At 39.5% G+C, this 20,903-nt stretch overlaps 3 protein-coding genes and 1 long non-coding RNA gene across 8 annotated transcripts in view; 3 read left to right on the plus strand and 1 right to left on the minus strand.

Moving 5' to 3' along the window:
* The window catches only part of LOC307026289, a 340,364-nt gene that overhangs the window by 307,616 nt on the left and 11,845 nt on the right, over positions 1 to 20,903 (plus strand). The gene's annotated exons all lie outside the window — the stretch shown is intronic.
* On the minus strand, positions 1,542 to 5,044 carry LOC307026557 (uncharacterized protein). The gene is made up of 5 exons (XM_079662040.1): positions 3,728 to 5,044; positions 2,911 to 2,975; positions 2,736 to 2,819; positions 2,350 to 2,426; positions 1,542 to 1,804 (listed from the first exon to the last, which is right to left on the minus strand). The coding sequence occupies exons 1-5, from the start codon at positions 4,114 to 4,116 to the stop codon at positions 1,775 to 1,777; spliced, it is 645 nt and encodes a 214-aa protein (XP_079518166.1). The 5' UTR covers positions 4,117 to 5,044; the 3' UTR covers positions 1,542 to 1,774.
* On the plus strand, positions 5,779 to 17,136 carry LOC307026083 (polyhomeotic homolog 3). 4 transcript variants are annotated; one of them, XM_079661194.1, is made up of 13 exons: positions 5,781 to 6,007; positions 6,149 to 6,386; positions 7,372 to 7,916; positions 8,875 to 9,027; positions 9,161 to 9,262; positions 9,666 to 9,867; positions 10,431 to 11,363; positions 11,645 to 11,976; positions 12,246 to 12,411; positions 12,945 to 13,056; positions 13,250 to 13,370; positions 15,135 to 15,477; positions 16,389 to 17,136. In XM_079661194.1, the coding sequence occupies exons 3-13, from the start codon at positions 7,383 to 7,385 to the stop codon at positions 16,541 to 16,543; spliced, it is 3,153 nt and encodes a 1,050-aa protein (XP_079517320.1). In that variant the 5' UTR covers positions 5,781 to 6,007; positions 6,149 to 6,386; positions 7,372 to 7,382; the 3' UTR covers positions 16,544 to 17,136. The 4 variants fall into 4 exon arrangements, with proteins under 4 accessions (XP_079517321.1, XP_079517320.1, XP_079517319.1 ...); XM_079661195.1 differs by lacking the exon at positions 6,149 to 6,386 and having other exon boundaries at positions 5,779 to 6,007; XM_079661193.1 differs by having other exon boundaries at positions 5,781 to 6,386.
* cldn11b (claudin 11b) lies at positions 16,561 to 20,817 on the plus strand. Of its 2 annotated transcripts, XM_079661200.1 has the most exons (6): positions 16,561 to 16,662; positions 17,165 to 17,207; positions 17,383 to 17,429; positions 17,843 to 18,072; positions 18,616 to 18,780; positions 19,547 to 20,817. In XM_079661200.1, the coding sequence occupies exons 4-6, from the start codon at positions 17,847 to 17,849 to the stop codon at positions 19,804 to 19,806; spliced, it is 651 nt and encodes a 216-aa protein (XP_079517326.1). In that variant the 5' UTR covers positions 16,561 to 16,662; positions 17,165 to 17,207; positions 17,383 to 17,429; positions 17,843 to 17,846; the 3' UTR covers positions 19,807 to 20,817. The 2 variants fall into 2 exon arrangements, with proteins under 2 accessions (XP_079517326.1, XP_079517325.1); XM_079661199.1 differs by lacking the exon at positions 17,383 to 17,429.

A 20,903-nucleotide genomic window follows, 5' to 3' on the forward strand; every position in this document is an offset into this window, starting at 1 on the left:
TTAGAGTAAGATTATTTCTCTTTTAAATGTAGAAGACCTAAATATAAAGCTAGTTTTGAATGTTTCTATGTCGCTATTATTAAAAAAAAGGAATCAACGCTTTTACCCCTCATGGGAAAACATGTATGCTTAATATACAGTAGTGTAGATGTTCTTTATGATATATTTCCTTTTCTTGGAAAACGTTTTATTTTACGTTTAATCTTTCTTGAATTAAGGCAGTTTTTTCTACTGATTTAAAAAAAAAAATCATTTAGGTTTGTTATAATGCACCACAATACCAGGACAAATCGTGGGATGTGAAAACTTTCTTGTCAATAACCCAAATCCAGATTTAGCTTTGATTCACAAAAAATAAAATATATAATTGTATGTGTATGAATACAAATAAAGATATGAATCCGAACCTGATATGTTTTAATAATCCTAAATAAGTGTCACAAATGTGTACTTCTAATTAGGCGTATGTCTTTCCCTGAAGATCCCAACAAAATGTGTATAATATACACAACAAATAATTGGATAATACTTTCAGCTGCGTTTAAAATGTGCTTTAAAAAAAACATTTTATGGCTTCAGGTTAATAATTATAAATATTTAGTTGCCAATAACTTATCAAATAAAAATTGTTTGCAACGGGATCAACTGTTGAAATTATAATATACATACTTGCGTTCATATTTTCATAAGACGCTCGAGATAAAAAGTTGGAGTTTATAAGTGTTCCCTGAACGCAGCACAAGCGTCACAGAATGGCGTCTGTATTGGACTACAATCATTGGCTGCACAAAACAATTACAGCTGCTTCAACTACAAATATTGCAATATCTCCTGCGCATGCTCACTGAATGTTTCGGTCACCTAATATGACATTTTAATTATGTATGCATGAGACAAACGCACGATGGTGACATTCAGCTCCATGTTTTTTTATCTGTGCATGAGTATGTGTTATGCAAACTTTGCAAATGTAACATCATCCCAATAAAAACAAAGACATTTTGTGACCTTATCTAATTGCTATGACATGTTGAAGCCTATTGTCATTATAGTATGGATAATCCCTGTAGAATAGCTTAATCATTTAGGGAACAATATGTTACAAAAAAACTAAAGTCAGTTATATTTTTTATAAAATATTCAGTATTATACTGTAATGTGTAAACCATGTGCACCCTCACTGCCTCTGAAACAGGAAGCAAACACCCTCTGCTTGTTAATAAAAGGATGACACGCACGTACGTATATATCTGGTATATATACACACAAACAAACACACACACACACACACACACACACACACACACACACACACGCACGCACACACACACACACACACACACACACACACACACGCACGCACGCACACAGTTGATAAATAACAATAGCTATGCTTATTTAAGTACTAAGTTTGTGGGATGGTTCATTTCAGAACAATTCATTTACTATATAATTAAATACAATCACTAATTTATGATTAATAACAAACAAATGTGTATGGCCATGCTGTGAACAATGCAAAATAATATATAGTCATGGGGTAAATTGAGACAATAAAAGTGTGAATTTATGCTTCTTTTAAAACTATTACATCTGTATGATTCGAATACAACATACCTTTAATATACAAAATACACAACACATGACATACTAAACAACTGTATACAAAATATGTAGTACAATGCATGTACAAAAAACTGGTGATGTTATTCTATACTTTTGTAATTAACATTTATATTTCAATGTTTAATTTGTATCTGTTCTATCCAACATCTTAAGTTTGCTCCATCAGCTGCTTCATCATCTGTAAAAACAAGAAAGCAAATACTCGTTATTAACTATCTAGGTTTATTAGTGTGAACTAAATTACACTAATATCACTACTGCTACATAATGTAAGTAACTGAATACATTTACTTACTTTATTCTTCTACTCTACTACATTTCAGAGGGGGATATGAATACATTACTGCATTATAGTTACTCCACAGATTCAGATTATTCTTACAAAATATTATCAACAAACTATATATGATATATTACTGCAGATGAAGGTACCAACAAATATTCTTATGTACATAAATAAAAAACAGATTAATGAGTACATTTGATGTGTTTAAAGTTTGCTAACCTTGTTTTAAAAGCAGGAAAAAAGCAAGAAAATACCCTTGATTCTAGATTCACTATGTTAAAGATGTAATCATTAAATAACTTATGTGAATCTTTCTTGTATTTTTAAGTCATTGTAGCATTGTTAAAAAAAAATGTTAATAATGAGTATTTTAGAGTGTTATTAAAACATAATACCAAAACAAATAAAATAATGCAAATAGTTATAGAATATCTGACCGGCTTCTGCTTCCTCTTGGCTTGCATCATTTCCTGCTGCTGCTTCAAGCGTACTTCCTCCAGACTCATACAGCCACCTGAACACATGAATGCATCAAAGATCATAATATTTTAAAATGTATGATTCTTAATTGGGACTTTTGAACTTTTACTTTTGTTTTACTTTAATCTGCATAATGAGTATACTATAACTATTCGTACATTTTGCTGATCTGTACTTCTACTTAAGAACACTTAAATGCAGGACTTATTTACTTTACATGCTGTCTTTTTCAGATCATGGTATTGCTACTTCTTCCACCCTCCACACACATGTACATTAATATTCAAGTCTAAAAATAAACATATGAATCCTATTAATTATAAGATGTATCAGTTTCTCTCACCCACAGTGCTGGGGCTGATGGAGACAAACGCCATTGCTCTGCTCAGCCTCAGCTCCTCCAAAGCGGCGAGCTCCGCCTCTGCCTCTGATCAACCAATCACAGCACACGTTAATATTTACCTGACAATAAATCAGAGTTTGTAAATCTGATTTAACGCCTAAACATAAAGACTCACTTCTCTGGATCTCTCTTCTCTTATTGGGGTTCGGGGGGATGACCGTGAAAGCTTTGTTACTGAAACTGAAACAGATCAGAAAGAAAAATAACACTTGTGCCTAGATTTACTGACCTTTCTCTTTTTTCTTTGTTGCTAAATACTGAATTCTATAATGTGAAGCCCATTTCTGAAACTATACTAAAATATAAAATAAAAACGTGGCTGTTGATTTAAGCAAGCTTTCAATCTAAGTAATTAGCATATCAAAATAGGTGGATATTTTTTAGATACATTATTTGGAAATAAGTCTTTAATTAAGAAAACTCCTAATTTAAACTACAATAGTTATCTTTATATGTTTCTTGCATCACAAAGCTAAGTTCTAGCCCTTTTTTTTATTTAACTGGCAGTCACTCAGAATCACTGGAGGTCAGGACCCTCCAAAAGGTTGTTTCTTCTTTAAAAGAGTTTATAAAATAAGATTTGTAGTAAATTATTCTTTCCTACAGTATATTCAAGAGCATTTTACTCAATTTATCAATGAGCTGATTGAAAGATAATTACTTTGCATTCGTCAGTTAAAATATTTATGCTTTAATGCTAAAAAGTACAAGTTTTTCTTTTTGCTCTCCTCCTATTTAACTATTTGAATTTAAATGTAAATGGTGCAATGAATAACTGAAGCAGTCCCCCATTATGTCAAGATTTTTTGAAGGAATGCTACCAATAAAAAATAAATACTTATTTTTATTATGCATTCAAATTTCCAAAGCAGACATGTCACATGGTATTTTCCAGAGTTTTGGATCTGAATACGTCTTTTTCCTCTGCTCACCTGTGACTGACATGTTTGCTCTCGGCTCTGACCCCCTGCTGCTCCTTCAACTCCCGGCATTTTGGGTCAAGAGAGCTGGCCCTCCTACAGTAATCCGGGTCAGTTCTGGGCCACTTTGTTGCTGTTCTGGGGGCGGTGGAGCTGGATCTGCCCCTCCTCTCACAGCTCGGTTTGCGGGCAGGTCCCCTCACCACGGTGCCCCCCTCACCCTTTTCCCTCTGCGGGCACCTTTGGCAGCTCGACGCGCGGCTTTTACGCACGGAGGGCACTATTGGTTCACTTGTAGTTCCGTTAACCTTGCGTACTTTCCCCGCTTTGCCCTTCTCTGGTTTTTTACTCGTCGCCTCCACTTGTTTTGACTTGATCACTTTTGTAGATTGCATTTTCATGTCAAGGTAATACAACCGGCATCTTTAAAATATCCAACTCTTCGATTAAAGTCACAAAAACCTACATTTTAAACTCTCAGGTGTTCGGTTGCTATGGTTGTTGTTGTACCCTAGCAACTGAAGTGTGAAGTCAGGGAGATCATGGTAAGAGTTCTGGTGCAAACTTTCAAAATAAAAGAACGAACCATGTAGCAAATGTGAAAAATGATTTTTTAATGACAAAAAGATAAAAGTATAAATAGAGGATGCGAGTTAGTGATGTATGGCAAATAGATATATTTTTCTGTACTTTTATATCCAAATATAATCTTTAAATCAGATCATCAAAGTCCTCATCAGAATCAGAATACTTCATTTATCCCATCCTCCAAAAAATTAAATAAAGATATTTATACAAACATTAAAGGTTACGGTAAAATGTCCAATAAAATATAAAATAAAATATAGTGTAAATATGTTTAAGATATCAAAAGTCCAGCGCGGATATCAAAACATTTGCTTTAGATGCATTACAAAGAGAAGAATGTGCACACGTGGTAAATAATTAATTCTAAAGCAAATATGGTCAACTTCATCCATGGTTCTGGCTTTTTTAATGTAGACATGCCACATAAACAGAGGCAGATTGTTAGAGCAATCATAACATTTTTAGTGCAGCCCTATTTTCTGTTACTTTTTAACTTTTAGCTGAAAACACTCCAGTTGCAAGTCTGCATTTTATTTTTGAAAGCCTTGGCGCCTGGTTTCTTGTGTGTTTCTGCCTGTGTGTGTAGATTGATGTAAATGCAGATTAAAGCGAGTGACGTCAGTATTAAATCAGTTTTTCTTGTCAGTGTCCTGTCTGTGGACATCAGTATAGCTGGCGCGCGACAGGTCACATGACCACATACTATCACATGACACAATGCAAGAACGTATGAATACATACATATATATATATATATATATATATATAAATATATATATATATATATATATATATATATATATATATATATATATATATATTGCCTTTCTATTTTCTTTCTTTTTGTTTCAGTACAAACTGAATAAATTACCATTACATACAATTAATGAAAATTATAAAACCGTAATATTAGTTTTAATATATTTAACTTTATATGACACTGATTAGAAATTGGCAATATATAGAACTAAACAAATAATGGTATCAATCATACATATAATTATTTATGTTTAAAGGTTGTCTTTTGTTTTGTGCAGTAGCCTAATGCATCATTGCATGATTAATATATCCTTTTCCATTGCTTTTATTCTTTCTTTACACTAATTTTGCTTTAGTGAATCCAGCAAGTCTATACATTTAAGATAATTTGAGTTTCTGAATGATATTGGTTCGTTCCCAATTCGTACAGCTCTACAGTTTACTGTAGAAACACGCATTTGATTTGTGATTGAGTTATGCATGCTCCAAACAAACCTCCACACATTAGGCAATATATGGGACCGCAAAATAACTTAACAGTGTGTATACTGTATTTAGTTTGAGTATGCATTTTGTTTTGCGCAGTATTCTATTCGATTATTGCATGATTTATATATTGTTTTCCCTTCCAGTGCATGCGAAAGTAGACATAGACTATATCCTGCAGCAGGGTGTTTCTGAGGCTCTGGTCCTCCTGAGCTCTGAGTGGTGCTGTCTCGCCGCTGCCTCCTTGTGAAATCTGCCTTGCATTGCATTTCTCCAGCAGCGGACTAAGCAGGCCCCTCGCAGCCGCTACACGGTGGCACCAGGCCGGGCTCATTCCCACCACAGACCCGGCAGGTGTGACTGTGGTGGTTTACCGGAGAACGGCGTGCTCCACAACCGCCTCTTGATGCTAGATTTACGGACTGCTCCGCGGGAGAAGCCGATGCAATCCTAGTCAAAGTGCGACACACACACACACACACACGCACACACGCACACACACACATACACATACACATACACACACACACACACAAGCCCATGCACATGATAAACGGGCCTCGATTGCAGTGCAACTTGGCGTTATCTGCCTCTCTGCAGGGGCTCGGGGTGGATAATCAGAGGTGAGGTTGGGGGAGTATTGTCTGGCAGAGGGTGACGCGCACTTTGCTGTCAGACGAGGAAGTGAGGCTGCTCACACACGCCCATTCCCAGCCTGTCGTCCCTTCTAAAGCAAAGAGCTTCCCATCAGATAACAGCAACAGACTTTATAAACATGCGGGCACTTTCGGGGGGACAGCACCGGGAATAAGCTGCAGGACGAAGCCGATTTTCAGCGGTAGGTGACCGAGGCGCTTTACGCATGACAATTTCCCCAAATGTTTTTATCGTGAGACTTCTCCACTGTGAAGGCCTGTCTCCATCTTTATTTTTTTGATAGTCACATGTATGCTCTCTGGCCTATCTGTCACCGTGAACTGTGACTCTCCGTGTGTTTTCTACGGGATAAAGTGACTGCAGGCCGCGGGAGTGAGCAGGCTGCGGGCCAGATGTCTGCATCTGCCCGCTGAGAGGCACCTGCCTGCGGGATGCTGTTAGCCGAGATCAGGCTGCATTCTGAGCTCATATTTACTTCAGAAGCCCCCTTTTGATTCAACTTCGCACCCCCTTTCACTTGTAGTCATCCTGATTGTACACTGTAGTGACAGTCGGGGGATCCTCATTCTGCAGGGGGGCCTCCTGGAGCCTCACTGGGACCCCTGGGTACCAAAATTCCCGTGTCTGTAATTTACAACTCGTTTTCTTCCAGTTTGGTTGTTGTTGTTAGTTTTTATAAAGGGAAATATAAACTTGCTAATATTAGTATTGTTGAGCCTACATTTATATTATGATGTTGTTGTTATTATTATACATGGTATTGTAATTATATTAATATATATGATGATATAATTATGATAACAATTTCTTTTTTTATTAGTTATGAAAGACAATTCAATTTTAAAAGGTTTTTATACGAGTTGTACATATTGACCTCCTTTTTTCTTTTTATTAAATGACTTATTGTTTCTGCTTTTGGATTGTATTGTTTTTGTTTGTAATTATCTATATAACTATTATTATATTATACATGGTATACTACTATAGAATATACACAAATTATAAAGTATAAATATATTAATCTAAAGCTGAAGCAGTTAGCTGATCAATTAATTAGAAAATGGATAGAAATAATTTGGCCATTACTTTTGCATATAGACAAATATTAATGTGTGTGTGTGTGTGTGTGTGTGTGTGTGTGTGTGTGTGTGTGTGTTGCATTGCAGAGTGTTGAAGGATGGACAGGGAGCTGGTTCGTGGGAGCCAATCTGAACACGGAGAGTCCACCAATGGGACCACGCCAGACACCTCCACCCCTACGACCCCCACCCCCCCTCGCCTCACCCCCAACCCCATGCTCCTCGACTCCCCTGCACCCACGGTGACTCCCACCAACTCCTCCCCTCCTCCCCCTCTCACCCCTGCTCCCTCCGTCTCTGCAGCACAGATACCGAAGGCGGCGGGGGCGGCTGCTCCTCCACCTCCCCACCTCCTCATCCCTGCTCCTCCTAAACTCACCTCCACCGCCACACCGGCCCTCCGCACCTACTCCCGTCCCATCCTCCCCTCCAAAACCTCTCCCACCATCCCCTCCTCTCCTGTTGTAGCCAGCTCCTCCCTCCTCTCTTCTTCTTCTTCTTCTTCTTCTTCTACCTCCACCACCCTCTCAACCAAGACCTCCACCAGCCTCACCAACGGGAACACAAGACCCACCCCCATCTCCACACCCATCACACCCTTTCACACACCAGCCAGTCCACCCGGAAGACAGGTAACACACACACACACACACACACACACACACACACACACACACACACACACACACACACACACACACACACACACACACACCATATTATCCAACATTTATTATTATTAGCATTTATTTCTCAACAATTTCAAAAAAATATAATATTTAGGGTGATGTTTTTCTATAGTCACATGACCAACTTGGGAACTCTTTAGTAGGGGGCTAAATTCCTGATGAAGGAAAGAAAGCAGAATATGTTGGTTGGCTACAAATATAATGGAAGATCATTTGGCTAAAATGCCTCTTAGTTAGTTGCAATTTGTTTAACAAATTTAAAAGGGTGATTATTTTGAATACTTGCATTTATGGCGATTGACAAGTCACATTAGGACCCTTAAACCCCTCTGAAAGACAAAAAAGTGGAGGATAAATATATTGGTGAATAAAACATGGCACGACATCTTTAATTTGGTTATGTTGCATTTGTAACACATTAAAAGTTATAAATCTAGTTGCTACCCTCCAAAATGTGTACCCTGCAAAGGAAAGTAATGAAAATGTTTATGGAAATATAACCGCCCTGCTTTGCCTAGATGCAATCTTAGGTGCGTGGAAGGCGAGGGCAGCAAGGTCTTTGCCATTATATTAACCAATAAGTGTGGAAATCAAATTTAGATGACAGAGCGACTTTTTGCAAACAAAAATGGTTTGTTTTGCATTTCTTAAAACATCCTTTTACTTGTTTATTCTTTTGGTTTCCACCCCTTGTACACACACACACACACACACACACACACACACACACACACACACACACACACACACACACACACACACACACACACAGACACACACAGACACACACACACACACACACACACACACACACACACACATCACTATCTTGCTTTAGGAAATATAACAAGACCTTCTCACTCCAAAGCTCTTTCTCTCCCCCCTCCTCCCTTTGTTCCAGGTATCACAAGTTCACCCTGCGGGCACACCTGGTCTTGTGCGAGCCAATCAGAGCGCCTCCCCAGTGCGGCAAAGGGTATCCCAGCAGACCCTGCTCCTGGGGAAAGGTCTCAAAGGGTGCGGACAAGACCAGGTGCTGCTCAGAGCTCAGATGGTAAATATAGATGCACGCACGCATGCGCACACACACACACACACACACACACACACACACACACACACACACACACACACACACACACACACACACACACACAATTGTTTACTCTCTTGCTTCTTTCCTGCAGCTGATTCTTACGTCTGCTATGCGACCTGCACTCTCCTCTTCTTCTTCTTCCTCCTCCCCCGCCTCCTCCTCCCCTCTTTACTCTAACCCTGCCTCCGCTCAGGTGAGCAGCCGAGCAAATCCCACCTTTGTGCATGTATGATTTTGTATCCTCTGTTTGCTAAGCTCTGCTAGACCTTGTTGTATGACTGTAAAGCTTTTATATTCTGTTGCACACATTAAAATTACTCAATTACCTTCATTTATAATATTTACATCATTGGGCGTTGGATTTCAGTCAAAGGATCTTGTTTTATCTAGCCAGCAACTGTGTTGCCTCTAAACAGTAAACAGTAAATGTTACCCATTAAGCTCAAGGACCAAACACTACTGTTGTTAGAAGGAACGCTGGTTTTCTACTGTTATCCAAACATGCTAATGATTAAAGCTAACGATAAATTAAAGCAGAAAGTAAAACGATGTTTTTGGGATCTGATGTTTTTTTTATTCTGTCTTTCCCTCTGTAGCTCCAGAGTCTCACCCTCAGGCCTCCTCCCCCCGGGGTCCTCACCATCCCTCCCTCACTCCGCCTGAAGACACCCTGCTCCGCCCCGCCTCCCCTCTCTCGCCCTCACGCCCCCATCTTCCCCCCCCTAAGGCCCCGACCACAGTCTTGCAGCACAGAGACCCCCAACACGCCGAGCCGTCACCTCTCCGTCCCCCCGCCAAGTACGTCCCTGCAGAATAACCCTGAGTGTGAGAGTAGAGGAGGATCTCAGGAATAACATATTCAGTTATATTTACTGAGGGAATATTAAACATCAGCAGAGAAAGAGACTAAAAGTGAAAAAAACTTTACATTAACCTGTCAATTATTACATTATGATTACATTGGTAAAACTACTGCATTCCACCATAATATCATAACATAGTTTCTCTGCTCTACCAATCTGAAAAAGAGAAATTCTGCAAAATACTTTTTTTCATTTCTAGCAAAGATAACGGGATCCTCTTCAGGTCCCTATAAGTAAAAACAAATAAAACAGTGTTTCAACTATTTATCAATTCCTAATTCTCTCACATCTCTATCTGTCAGGGATAGATAAAAAAGTGTACGTGCAATTTTATTATATGTTTGTTTACATAATTATCTTAATACTTTTTACTCCCGTTAGCTCTTTATTTCACCAATAAGCCATATGCAATGTTAGTTTTGTTCTGGTGTGCACTTGCCTTGTGAATAGAATGTATTTTTTTCTCTTTTTAATGTTTTCTCTTTGTTTATTCTTCAGCTCTGTACTCTCCCGTGCGAGCCGTCCCGCTGCGCCCCCGGCTCCACTCTCCAAACGGACACCGAGTTGTGTCCTCTCGTCAAACTTCAACCCTTCAACCCATTGCTGCAGCCCCCGTCTGCCAGGCCCCCCCCACTCGCTCGCCACTGTCTGCACTGAAGAGCTGTCCGTTAACCCAGACTCTGCTCGGCCAATCACAGCACAGTTCCTTACCCGGGACCACGTCTGCTTCCTCTCACTTTGAGCGCACGCCGTCTGCGGCGAGGCAGCTGCAGATCATCGCTCTCTCCTCGGGACGCCAGACCAAGCCTTGCACGTACCCCCCCGCAGCGTTAGCCCCTCCTACTGTGGAGGCGCAGGAGAAGCCCAGCCAATCAAAGAGGACGTTGAGCGGCGAGCACGTCCTTCCTCTTCCTCGTCCTCTGATCCCCTCTTTGCCAAAAAACAGCTCGCCTCCATTCCTCCTGAGTCCGGCTTCCCCTCCTCAAACACAAACTCTGCTCCGGAGAGGAGAGGGGAGGGAGGAAGATGAGCAGAGAGAAGGAGGAAGAGGGAGAGAGGGAGACAGAGAGGAGCTGAGGGGGGAGAAAGACGACCAAAGAGGGAAAGAGAAACAGAAGCTACATCCTGAGAGGGAAGAAAGCATTGTTGGTCAGAAGAAAGAGGAAGAGGCAACAGTCAGAGTGGAAGAGCACATGGAAGTGACAGAGGAAGGCCAAAGTGATGGACAGAAGGCGGGGAAAAAGATGGAGGAGGAAGGAGAGAGCGCCATGGACCAGTCTGAGAGTCTCCATCAGGACCAGAACTTAGATGCTGACCCTGTTGAAGACGAGGAACAGAAACCAGTCCTGGGTCCAGCTCCAGAGTTTCTGCAGCCGGGCGGTCAGGAGGACTTCAGTGAGGACATGTCCACTCAGTCTGACAACCAATCAGGTACCTCCATCTGTACACCTCTCAGAGCAAGCTTCACCCCAAAAAAACAATAATTTGTATTTACAGGATGGCCGAGTTCCTACTAATGCTGTACTGAGTGTCTTTTTGTGTCATTCAAAGCGTCATATGCTACATACAGTATCTTCCTGTTTTGGATTGACAAAATAAGACACTTAAATTGGATCGAAAATGTTTTTGTTTGTTTGTTCTTTTGAAGATGAACTATTTATTAATTTATTGAACAACTTATTGACTCTGACATGTGTTTGTTCTTCTCCCAGCATTATCCAGCCTCTCCTCCCAGTCTCCCCCCTCCTCACCCTTCATCTCCCCCTCTGGAGAACCCCATCCTCCCCTCCTCCCCCCTCAGCCTGCCCTCCCTACTGACCTCAGCCAATCACAGCCCGAGACGGAAAAAGTTGCGAAATCAAACGGCGACTCGCAGCCGGCAGAAACGGAGACGGAGCCCCTCGGCCAATCAGGAGACGAGTCGGAGAATTTGGACCAATCGTTGAGTAGCCCCTGGGAACCGGGGGCGTGGCCTGAGGGGAGGCAGGTGCTGACTCACCTGGTGGAGGGCTTCGTCATCCAGGAGGGGCTGCAACCTTTTCCAGTATGCACAAATACACACACACACACACACACACACACACACACACACACACACACACACACACACACACACACAACACACATACACTATGAATAGAAAATGTATTCAAAATTGAGTGCAAATGTATTAGCATCAAAATATACCTAAAGTTAACAATGAACAAGTCCTTACTATGCAGAATTGCCCATTTCAGAATGATATACAATGGATTACAAACAGTGTGTACCTTAAACATTAGTGTGTGATTGAGCACCTTTCTGTTCCTGCAGGTGAACCGCTCGTCCCTGCTGGTTCCCGCGCGGGTCTCCACGCCACAGGAAGTGAACGGGACCAATGGCAGCGCAGCTCTTCCTGTGACGGACACAGAGAAACCAGATGAGCACTGCATCGAGTCAGAGGGGGAGGTGGGGGGAGACGCAGAGGACCCCGACAAGAGTAAGTCCTTATGTGAAGATCTAGTTTATTTGCACATTTTTAAATACACATAACAAATCTAATAGATTGCAGGAAGAGGCAGAAACCCCACCAGGCTTATTTGAATTATCCACCTAAACAACAATAATATTTCAAACAAACAACTCACAGTGATAAAAAAAGATCTGAAACCCTCCCTGCACATATAAGGAGCAATAACATGAAACCCCTGTTTGTTAAAGTTAAAAAAAGTTGTTGATCCTCTTTAAACTAAATATTAATTGTTGTCTGCAGATTTAATGTCTTTGAAATAAAAACACAGTCGACCATTAATCTTTTTATGTGATATGTAAAAAATAACATTTGAGTATTTTAGTTTAAGTTTATATATATTGGACATTTTCAAAACATTCTCAGAAGTGAGAATTTGTGGCTTCTTTTTAACCTAAAAGGAGATAAGGTGGTCTTTCTTCTACCATATTCTTCTTTGCTGAATATTTAAGACATGTGCAGCCTTAAATCCTCTGAAATAAAACACTCTGTCTCACACACAGGTCCGGTACAAAGGGATAGGACGGTGCTGCACTGCCAGTTCTGCGGGAAGCGAGGCCACGCACACAACTTCATGCGGTCCAAACGCTTCTGCTCCACTTCCTGTGCACGCGGGTGAGAATCAGAAACACAAAGAGAGAGCAGCTAATGCAGCTTGTGACCTTCAGGCTCTGTCTCTGAGCTGCAGCTGTGTGTTCAGGCGTGTTGCTGCGCTGGCAGGATGTGGTGTGTGTGGCCGGTGCAGAACACACACAGGTGGTACATGCACAGTGTGTGTGAATTCAAACTATTTGTATTTCTGCCTCAGGTTTAACGTGCGTCTGACGAAGCGTCTGCGGGCTCTGAGCGCAGGGAGCCGGTCTGAAAGGCCCCGACCCGCTCTGAACAGGGCCGAGTCCGTCCCGGGGAAGCCTCTTTTACTGAGACTGGTAGGGACCCTGAACTCACCACCAGTTTAAAATAAAAACTAACACTCACTACACAAATTACCACGAGTTTATCTCATATAAGTGACCTAGGGTGCAGCAAAATACCATATATTTTAAATAAATAGGTTTCTTATGCTCTTAGGACATTATCTTGTAAATAATCTAGCGCCACCCTAAATAATTTATTTCAGTTTTTGCTTGTTTCCCTTTCTTAACAACTCAAATGATTGTGTTTAATTTGCAAAAGAGAGACAAAATGCACAATAAAAAAAGTTTAAGATGTTTTTTTTTTATTCACACTAACTTTAAACAGCAGGGGGAGACATTTGAAAACTAGTATTAATATTTAAAAAATACATATATTATACAAATAATTATCAATAACTAAAAGTCCTCAAATTAAAGAAAAATAAGAACACTTAATACAATTTAAATAAAATGAAGTTTGTATTAGTTCAATTAATCTGTAAAATATGTTCATTTATAAAAAAGAATAATCAGAGCTGCCAGACTGAGACTTATATATATAGTATAGTATAAAGTATAATATTAACAAGACACAGATAAATGTTTGGGGAATAAAAAGAGAACCCAAATATAAAAAGAGACAAATCCCAGAACTGTTGTCAATATTAAAAACAACCACGCCAGAATGATAAAAGTCATCATGTCAACATTATTCAAAGAAGTAATTCAGATTAACAAAACACAACAAGATGCAGACCACAAAACTACAAAACAACTCAAGCATGTTAGCATAGTAACACTTAGCTTGTGAGCTAGCAACCATGGTTGTTAACCAACATGCAGCTAGCATATAGCATATAGCCTAATGTTTAGCACGTTTTGCTGCTGCTAGCATGTCTTTATGTTCAACTGTATTCCATGATTAAACTCATCAAATGAGGGCCTTTCAGTTTGCTGTAAAAGTCTGCAGTTAAATCCTCTTCTCACTCCTCAATGTTTTCACCAAAATACACCTCAGTGCTCACACAGGTGTTATTAAAGAGCCTCAATGTCTTAAGGGATTTGTAGTTCTGAGGGCTCTTTTTAAAGTATTTGGTTTAAGATTGAGTTATTTTCCTTTTTAGTTAGCCGTTAATACTTCTGTACTTTTTGCAGCGGTGAAATAAATATTCAGATGTTTCAGTTAAAGTGTTAGTAACACCATGAAAACAATCACTTTTAAGTGAAAGTCATTAAAGTACATTATTATAATAAGTAAAAATAAAGTATAGAGAACGTATCTAAAGTATTATACAGGACAAAACATCAAAAATATTTTAAAATAAGTAAAAGAAAAATCAACAACATCAATTTAGAAAAATGACCAAACAGTTAATAAAATAGTTGCCAATTGTTTTGTTGTCTACTGATTGGACAGGCTGTCTAATAATAACTAATATTTTATTTTTTTTGTATTTAAATGTTTTGTATTTGTGTTACTAAGGATATGAAGTACTTTAATTTGAAATAAGGTACATTACTCAAGATTCATTTGTAAGAAAACATCGCATTTAAAAATTCTTAGTATTTTTTGTAGAATGAATCTTAATATTTGAAGTAACTTGAGCTGTCGGATAAGTAAAAGTACAATATTTACCTCTCAAAGGAAGTAAAAGTATAACAAATGGCATGAGAAGGAAAACCTCAAGTAAAGCACACGTATCAAAGAGCATTACTTGAGTACATGTACTTAATTACATTTGAGCAAGATCTTTAAGTATTCAAATAATAACAGATTAACTCACAATTCTTCTGCAGCCTCGTGATCTGTGGAGCGCCGGGCGGCGAGAGAAGGAGGGGAAGGAGAAGGCGACGGAGGCAGAAGAAGATGAGGAGGAGGAAGAGGAGGAGGAGGAGGAGGGGGGGGAAGAAGAGGAGGAAATGGAGGGAGGGGGAGAGGAGGAGGAGGAAGATGATGAGGGGGAAGAAGATCCTGCTGTCGCCATGACGGCCAGGATGGAGCGGCGGGCGGCGAGGAGAGCGAGGAGGGCATCCGCCCCCCCGCTGACCACGCCCACCCCCAAACCAACAAGCACCTTCAGACCCCCCCCCACCCAGTGGAGCGTGGAGGAGGTCACCGCCTTCATACACACACTGCCAGGTACACTTCAAATAAAGGCTTTACATCAGAAAATTATAATTGTAAATTTAATGGGTAACAATCGGTCTAAACATGACAAACTTTAAGTATGATCCTTTTTCTGGGATGACCGGGATTTTTTAAGTTTATAGAACAAACAATTCTTCTTAATAATTGTCTCTGCGACCTCAGGGGGAAAAGGCAGTTTGATTTACACAAAATAAAACAGTATAAAATGACTCCACTGTCATTCAGTCTGATTTACACTCGAGTGTGTTAATCATGAGCAGATGACATGCTCTTCATCCAATTAAGTGTTTCGCAAAATACTGAAATCAACCGCAGGCTGAGGCAGCATATTTTCATCCTCCACTGTGAAACATCTGGAAGAAAATCTGAAGAGTGAAACACAAGTGTTAAAGTATCTGCTCAGAAACACAGAAGAACGTTTAGAAGGTTTAGGTCATTTAAAAACATTTTCAATAACCTGAACATATCTGGCATAATTGTTGGCTTAAAGAAACACAAACTAATTGAGAAAATAATCAACAATGAAAATAATCGTTAGATGCAGTGCCTAACGCTTTAAGATTTTCACAGTGTTACAAAACTGTAAAAAGTATATCTGTTTTAAAATGAAAGCTACAGCTTATTTATTTGTGTTTCAGGCTGCAGCACCAACACTTCGAGAGCTGAAAATATTAATTACTTTTCAATTAACATAGCTCTAAAGATTGAGCAGGGGATTTGAAGAAATGTACAGTATAGTGTATGAAGAATATGCGCAATTTCCAGAGATAATTAAAGGGCAATAAATGTGCATTAATGTTTTGCTTAGAGACACATCAACACCTTGTTCAGAATAAGCTGTTTAGAGGATGGAAGTGTGTTTTTAAATATGATCCGATCTCATCTTTTTCTCCGTGTTTCAGGCTGCAGCGACGTGGCCGAGGCGTTCCGGCTGCAGGAGATCGATGGCCAAGCTCTGCTGCTACTCACTGAGGACCATCTTATGACCAGCATGAACATCAAACTTGGACCAGCACTCAAGATCTGCGCTCACATCAACACACTGAAAAACCAATGAGAGACTAAAACAGACAAAAAATCAAGCAATGGAGGAAGTTAAATGTGAAGAGAAAGGAGAGTTTTTATGAAAAGCTGACACCAAGGATGACAGAACAAAGTCACAAAAAGAGATTCACGGTAATTTATGAGATTATAAATCAAGGTGTGGCCTTAGGGAACAGAAAAAAAGTCCGGAAGAAATTCAATCCGTTCTGGGGCTGTAGCACGAGAGATTTTTGTAACTTTGTGTATATTTTACATGCCGCTGGAGAGTGTAAATTTGAAGCTATTTCATGAAGGATTTTGAACATTTAATATATAAAATTTGTCTATTTAGTTTTTTTAGAATGTGACGTCAACGACAAATCTATTCAGTAGCTAACATAACCGGTGTGTGTAAAAATAATAATAATAATAATAATAATAATAATAACACGTAGACTTTGTAAGTGATTCATGAAAGTTTAATGTTTTATATCACTATATTCTGGACAAAAACATGTCTGAGGATTAAAAAAAAGTCACTATCAGGGTAGAGGCTGGTGTCTTTAATCATCACATTTTTATGGTATCATGCCTGAAATTATTTAATAAATGAATAATTAATCAAAACGATTGTTTTATCTTATTGTTTGAATAGAAAGAAAGATGTTTTACACCAACAGAGGGCCACAGTGAGACAGGTAAGTGATATATGAAGAGAAATCTGTACTTTGTTAAATAAACTAATATGAATTCATGTCACAAAGTTCCTCCCGGTGACCCAAAAACCTGAAATATGTGCCAAATATTCCAGGTCTGTCTGCTTTTCTGATGAATTCAGGTTTTTGTTTTTCTATCTTTCCATATCTGGTTTAGGTTAGGATCTCACATGAGCTCTGATTGGCTTAAAGTCTGGAGTGAGGGTAGGCATTTCACCACACCCTATAATAAATCTTAGTAGGCATTTTTCTGCGGATCAACCTCAGGCACATCAACGGGACATAGCAGGATTATTTTCTTCTTAAGTTTCTGATCTAAAATACTTATTTTTTCAAGAAATTACATTTTAATTTGTATAAATCAATTGCATTTTTTTGGAGCAATATTGGGGAACTTTTCATCTTTTTATGAGCAGAGTAGAGAAAAGATACAAATTGTACTTTTTACTTCTGCGTTTTGAGTCGAGTTTTTTTATTCTTTTGTAAAATAAACTAGACTTTTAAAAGTATCTGCAAGGAGAGAGAAAAAACTATATTTAAAACACAAATTTGTTGAAAAGAATACGGATTTTTAAGATTTAGTGTGTTTTTAATCGGCGCCTAATTACGCACGGCAGCTCCATGGCGCACATGTGCAGGCTGATGACCGGCAGCGCGGCCAGCTGTGCGGGCTGGGTAGGGGTCATCGTCGCCACGGCCACCAACGACTGGGTCCGGACCTGCGAGTACGCCCTGGCTACCTGCATCCGCATGGACGAGCTCGGTACCCGGGGACTGTGGGTGGAGTGCACGATCTCCCCGGCGCTGTACCACTGCCAGGCGCTCAGCCAGATGCTCAGCCTGCCCGGTAACATCACTATTACCTTATCTTTTTAATTAAATTGTTGGTCGGTGTTTTCCGTTACCTTATAATTACCTGTGAGAAAAATGAGAAAAAGTCACTAACCTAATCTTAGTATTGAAATGTAACCTGATTACTTTCTGTTACTTATGGATTACCATACCAAAGATGATTAATTTAAAATACAGTGCAAATAAAGATAAAATAAAAATAAATACCATACATTTCAAGCATACAGTATTTTTGTTTACAAATCAGATCACAAAAATAGCATAATAATACAATTTAAAAAGAATGAAAGAATCCTAGCTATCCCAAGTTTTAAATTACAATATAGTATAATTCTCCAAGTATTAAAGTGTTCTTTAAATTAGATGTGGGCTCTTTGGATAAATATAAACCGCTGAAAGGCACCGTTAAGGGATCAATACCTTTATTTGCATCCTGATTAAGCAATCCCGTTACATGTAATCCGTTACTCTCTAAAACTCATTCAATCTTTTTACGAGTTTGTGAATAACACCCCCCCCCCCCTCCCCTCTCTCTCAGCTTACGTGCAGACGTCTCGTGCCCTGATGATCTGCGCATGTCTGCTCGGCCTCCCCGCGATGCTGCTCGTGCTCATGTCCATGCCCTGCGTCCGGCTGCAGAACGACAATTTCGCCGTCAAGCAGCTGCGAGCCCGCGTGGGGGGGGTCCTCTTTATCCTCATGGGTACGAGCACGCACACAAGCCCGCACCCACACACACGCCCGCCCGCCCGCAGACACACACACACACACACACACACACACACACACACACACACACACACACACACACACAAACACACATACACTATGAATAGAAAATGTATTCAAAATTGAGTGCAAATGTATTAGCATCAAAATATACCTAAACACACCTGGAATATATGTGTTTGGTTAATTGACTAGTTGATAAACCTCTTTATTTGTGTTTAAAGGAGACAGACATTAGTTTACCATTTAGTAAACTGATTTTGATTTCAGAGGACAGTTTTAGCCTTCAAGAGAAATTAGTTTTGGTTTAGGAAACCGTCAATTTTAGAGGACAGTATATGGGGTTTTACAGGAATATAGTTATGGCTTTTGGGCGTATTGATCTAAGAAAATAGTCAATATTTCAAGGACCGCGAGTTTAGATTCTAGTGGACAGTGAAGTTTTGCTTTAGAGGAATGTAGGAATATAGTAGGAGTGGTTTTTGGAGACAGTGATTTAAGAGGACAATATGTTAGGGTGTGCTGCATTCAGGTGTTTCCCAGCTGTTGCAGGAGGAAGGAGGCAGAGGGTCTGTCAGACGGCCTCATCCTGACCGGGTTCATCTACTTCCTGTGGGAAAAGACACACACTTTGTTACAACCACATGGAAAAGAAACTCTCTGTAACTCCTCCATTCTTCAGGCCAAATAAATTGTAATCTATCCAATTCTGTCTTTATAAACGTACCCTCTTTTTCCAGCTTTGTGTGGTGTCATCTCCACGGTGTGGTTCCCAATCGGCTCTCACCAGAAGGAGAATTTGATGTCGTTCGGGTTCTCTCTGTATGCCGGCTGGGTGGGCTCCGGTCTCTGCCTCCTGGGGGGCATCACCATCCTGTGCTGCCAGGGCACTGACCCCGGGACCCCCGGCCGCGACAGCAGCTTCTACTACTCCCGTCAGAGGGGCACCGCCACGCCGCTGGACCCCCCCGCCAACCACGCCAAGAGTGCACGAGTGTGATCACTGAAATTGATCAGCATAAGACTGTGCATCTTCTTTTCTTACACTTAGATTTGATATGTGTGCATGTAAGGGTTTATTTCCAAACTTCTTTTGGGGCACAAATAATCACATTGATCAAATTGTTGTATTCTATGCACAGATTTTAAAGTTTTATCAGCCAATAATGTCAGCCAAAAATGTTGTTTTTAATGTTATCTGTCACATTTTTGTCATTGGTAAATGTGTTGTCTAAGGTAGAATGTTTGGAAACGTTTAACTAGCGAATGTTTTCATCGGTTGAATTTCTTATTTGTTATTATTACATTCCCATTTAATGAAACTGCATTGTCACTGACATTACAAGAGAGAGGTATTTTCTCCAAAATTACAATTCAATTTACGTATCAAGCTGCAATGCAACAGTGTCCTAATCTGCATTCTCTCTAATATCCAGCAGGGGGCAACTCCACTGGTTGATTGTACAGAAGTCTATGAAAAAAATGACTGACTTGATTTATTACATAAGTAAAGATCTTCCTGATAAATGTATGGTCTCAATCTTTAGTTTTAAGTCTTCTTCAATACAGCAAGATGTTAATGTAGTACATTTTGGACCCATTCAGAGTGAAATAGATGACAAAGCAAAGTATGCTTTAGGACGGGGCTACATTGTGATTGATAGGTCAATCTTTTGCAAAAAGGACCCCTTTCTCGTTTCATCGAGAATGCAGTTTCATTGAATGAATGACAAGGTATTTTTTTGAAAAGTTTAACATTTTAAGAATCTTCATAATGATTTTTATACTTTAAATAGCATGAATACATTTTGAAAATATCACCTGAAGTATAAAGAATTTAATTCATTTGTTGTTACATGTTCTCCTTTAATTCATGTACCAATAACTGTATAACCTTTATTTTAATTGTAGCTTCTTGATCTTAACAGCGTAATCAATATGTATCAACTCTAGTGTAAGATTGTTGGTTGGTGCAATACAAGTTTTGAATAAATAACTTCACTCAAAATGAGACATTTATTCCTCATAACTCATTTAGACACATTAACCCAATCATCAGTTTGAAGTGCACGTTATAAAGCAAACACTCTTTCAATT

The sequence above is a fragment of the Notothenia rossii genome (genome assembly GCF_949606895.1).
Source record: "Notothenia rossii genome assembly, chromosome: 12".
NCBI classification, from domain to species: domain Eukaryota; kingdom Metazoa; phylum Chordata; class Actinopteri; order Perciformes; family Nototheniidae; genus Notothenia; species Notothenia rossii.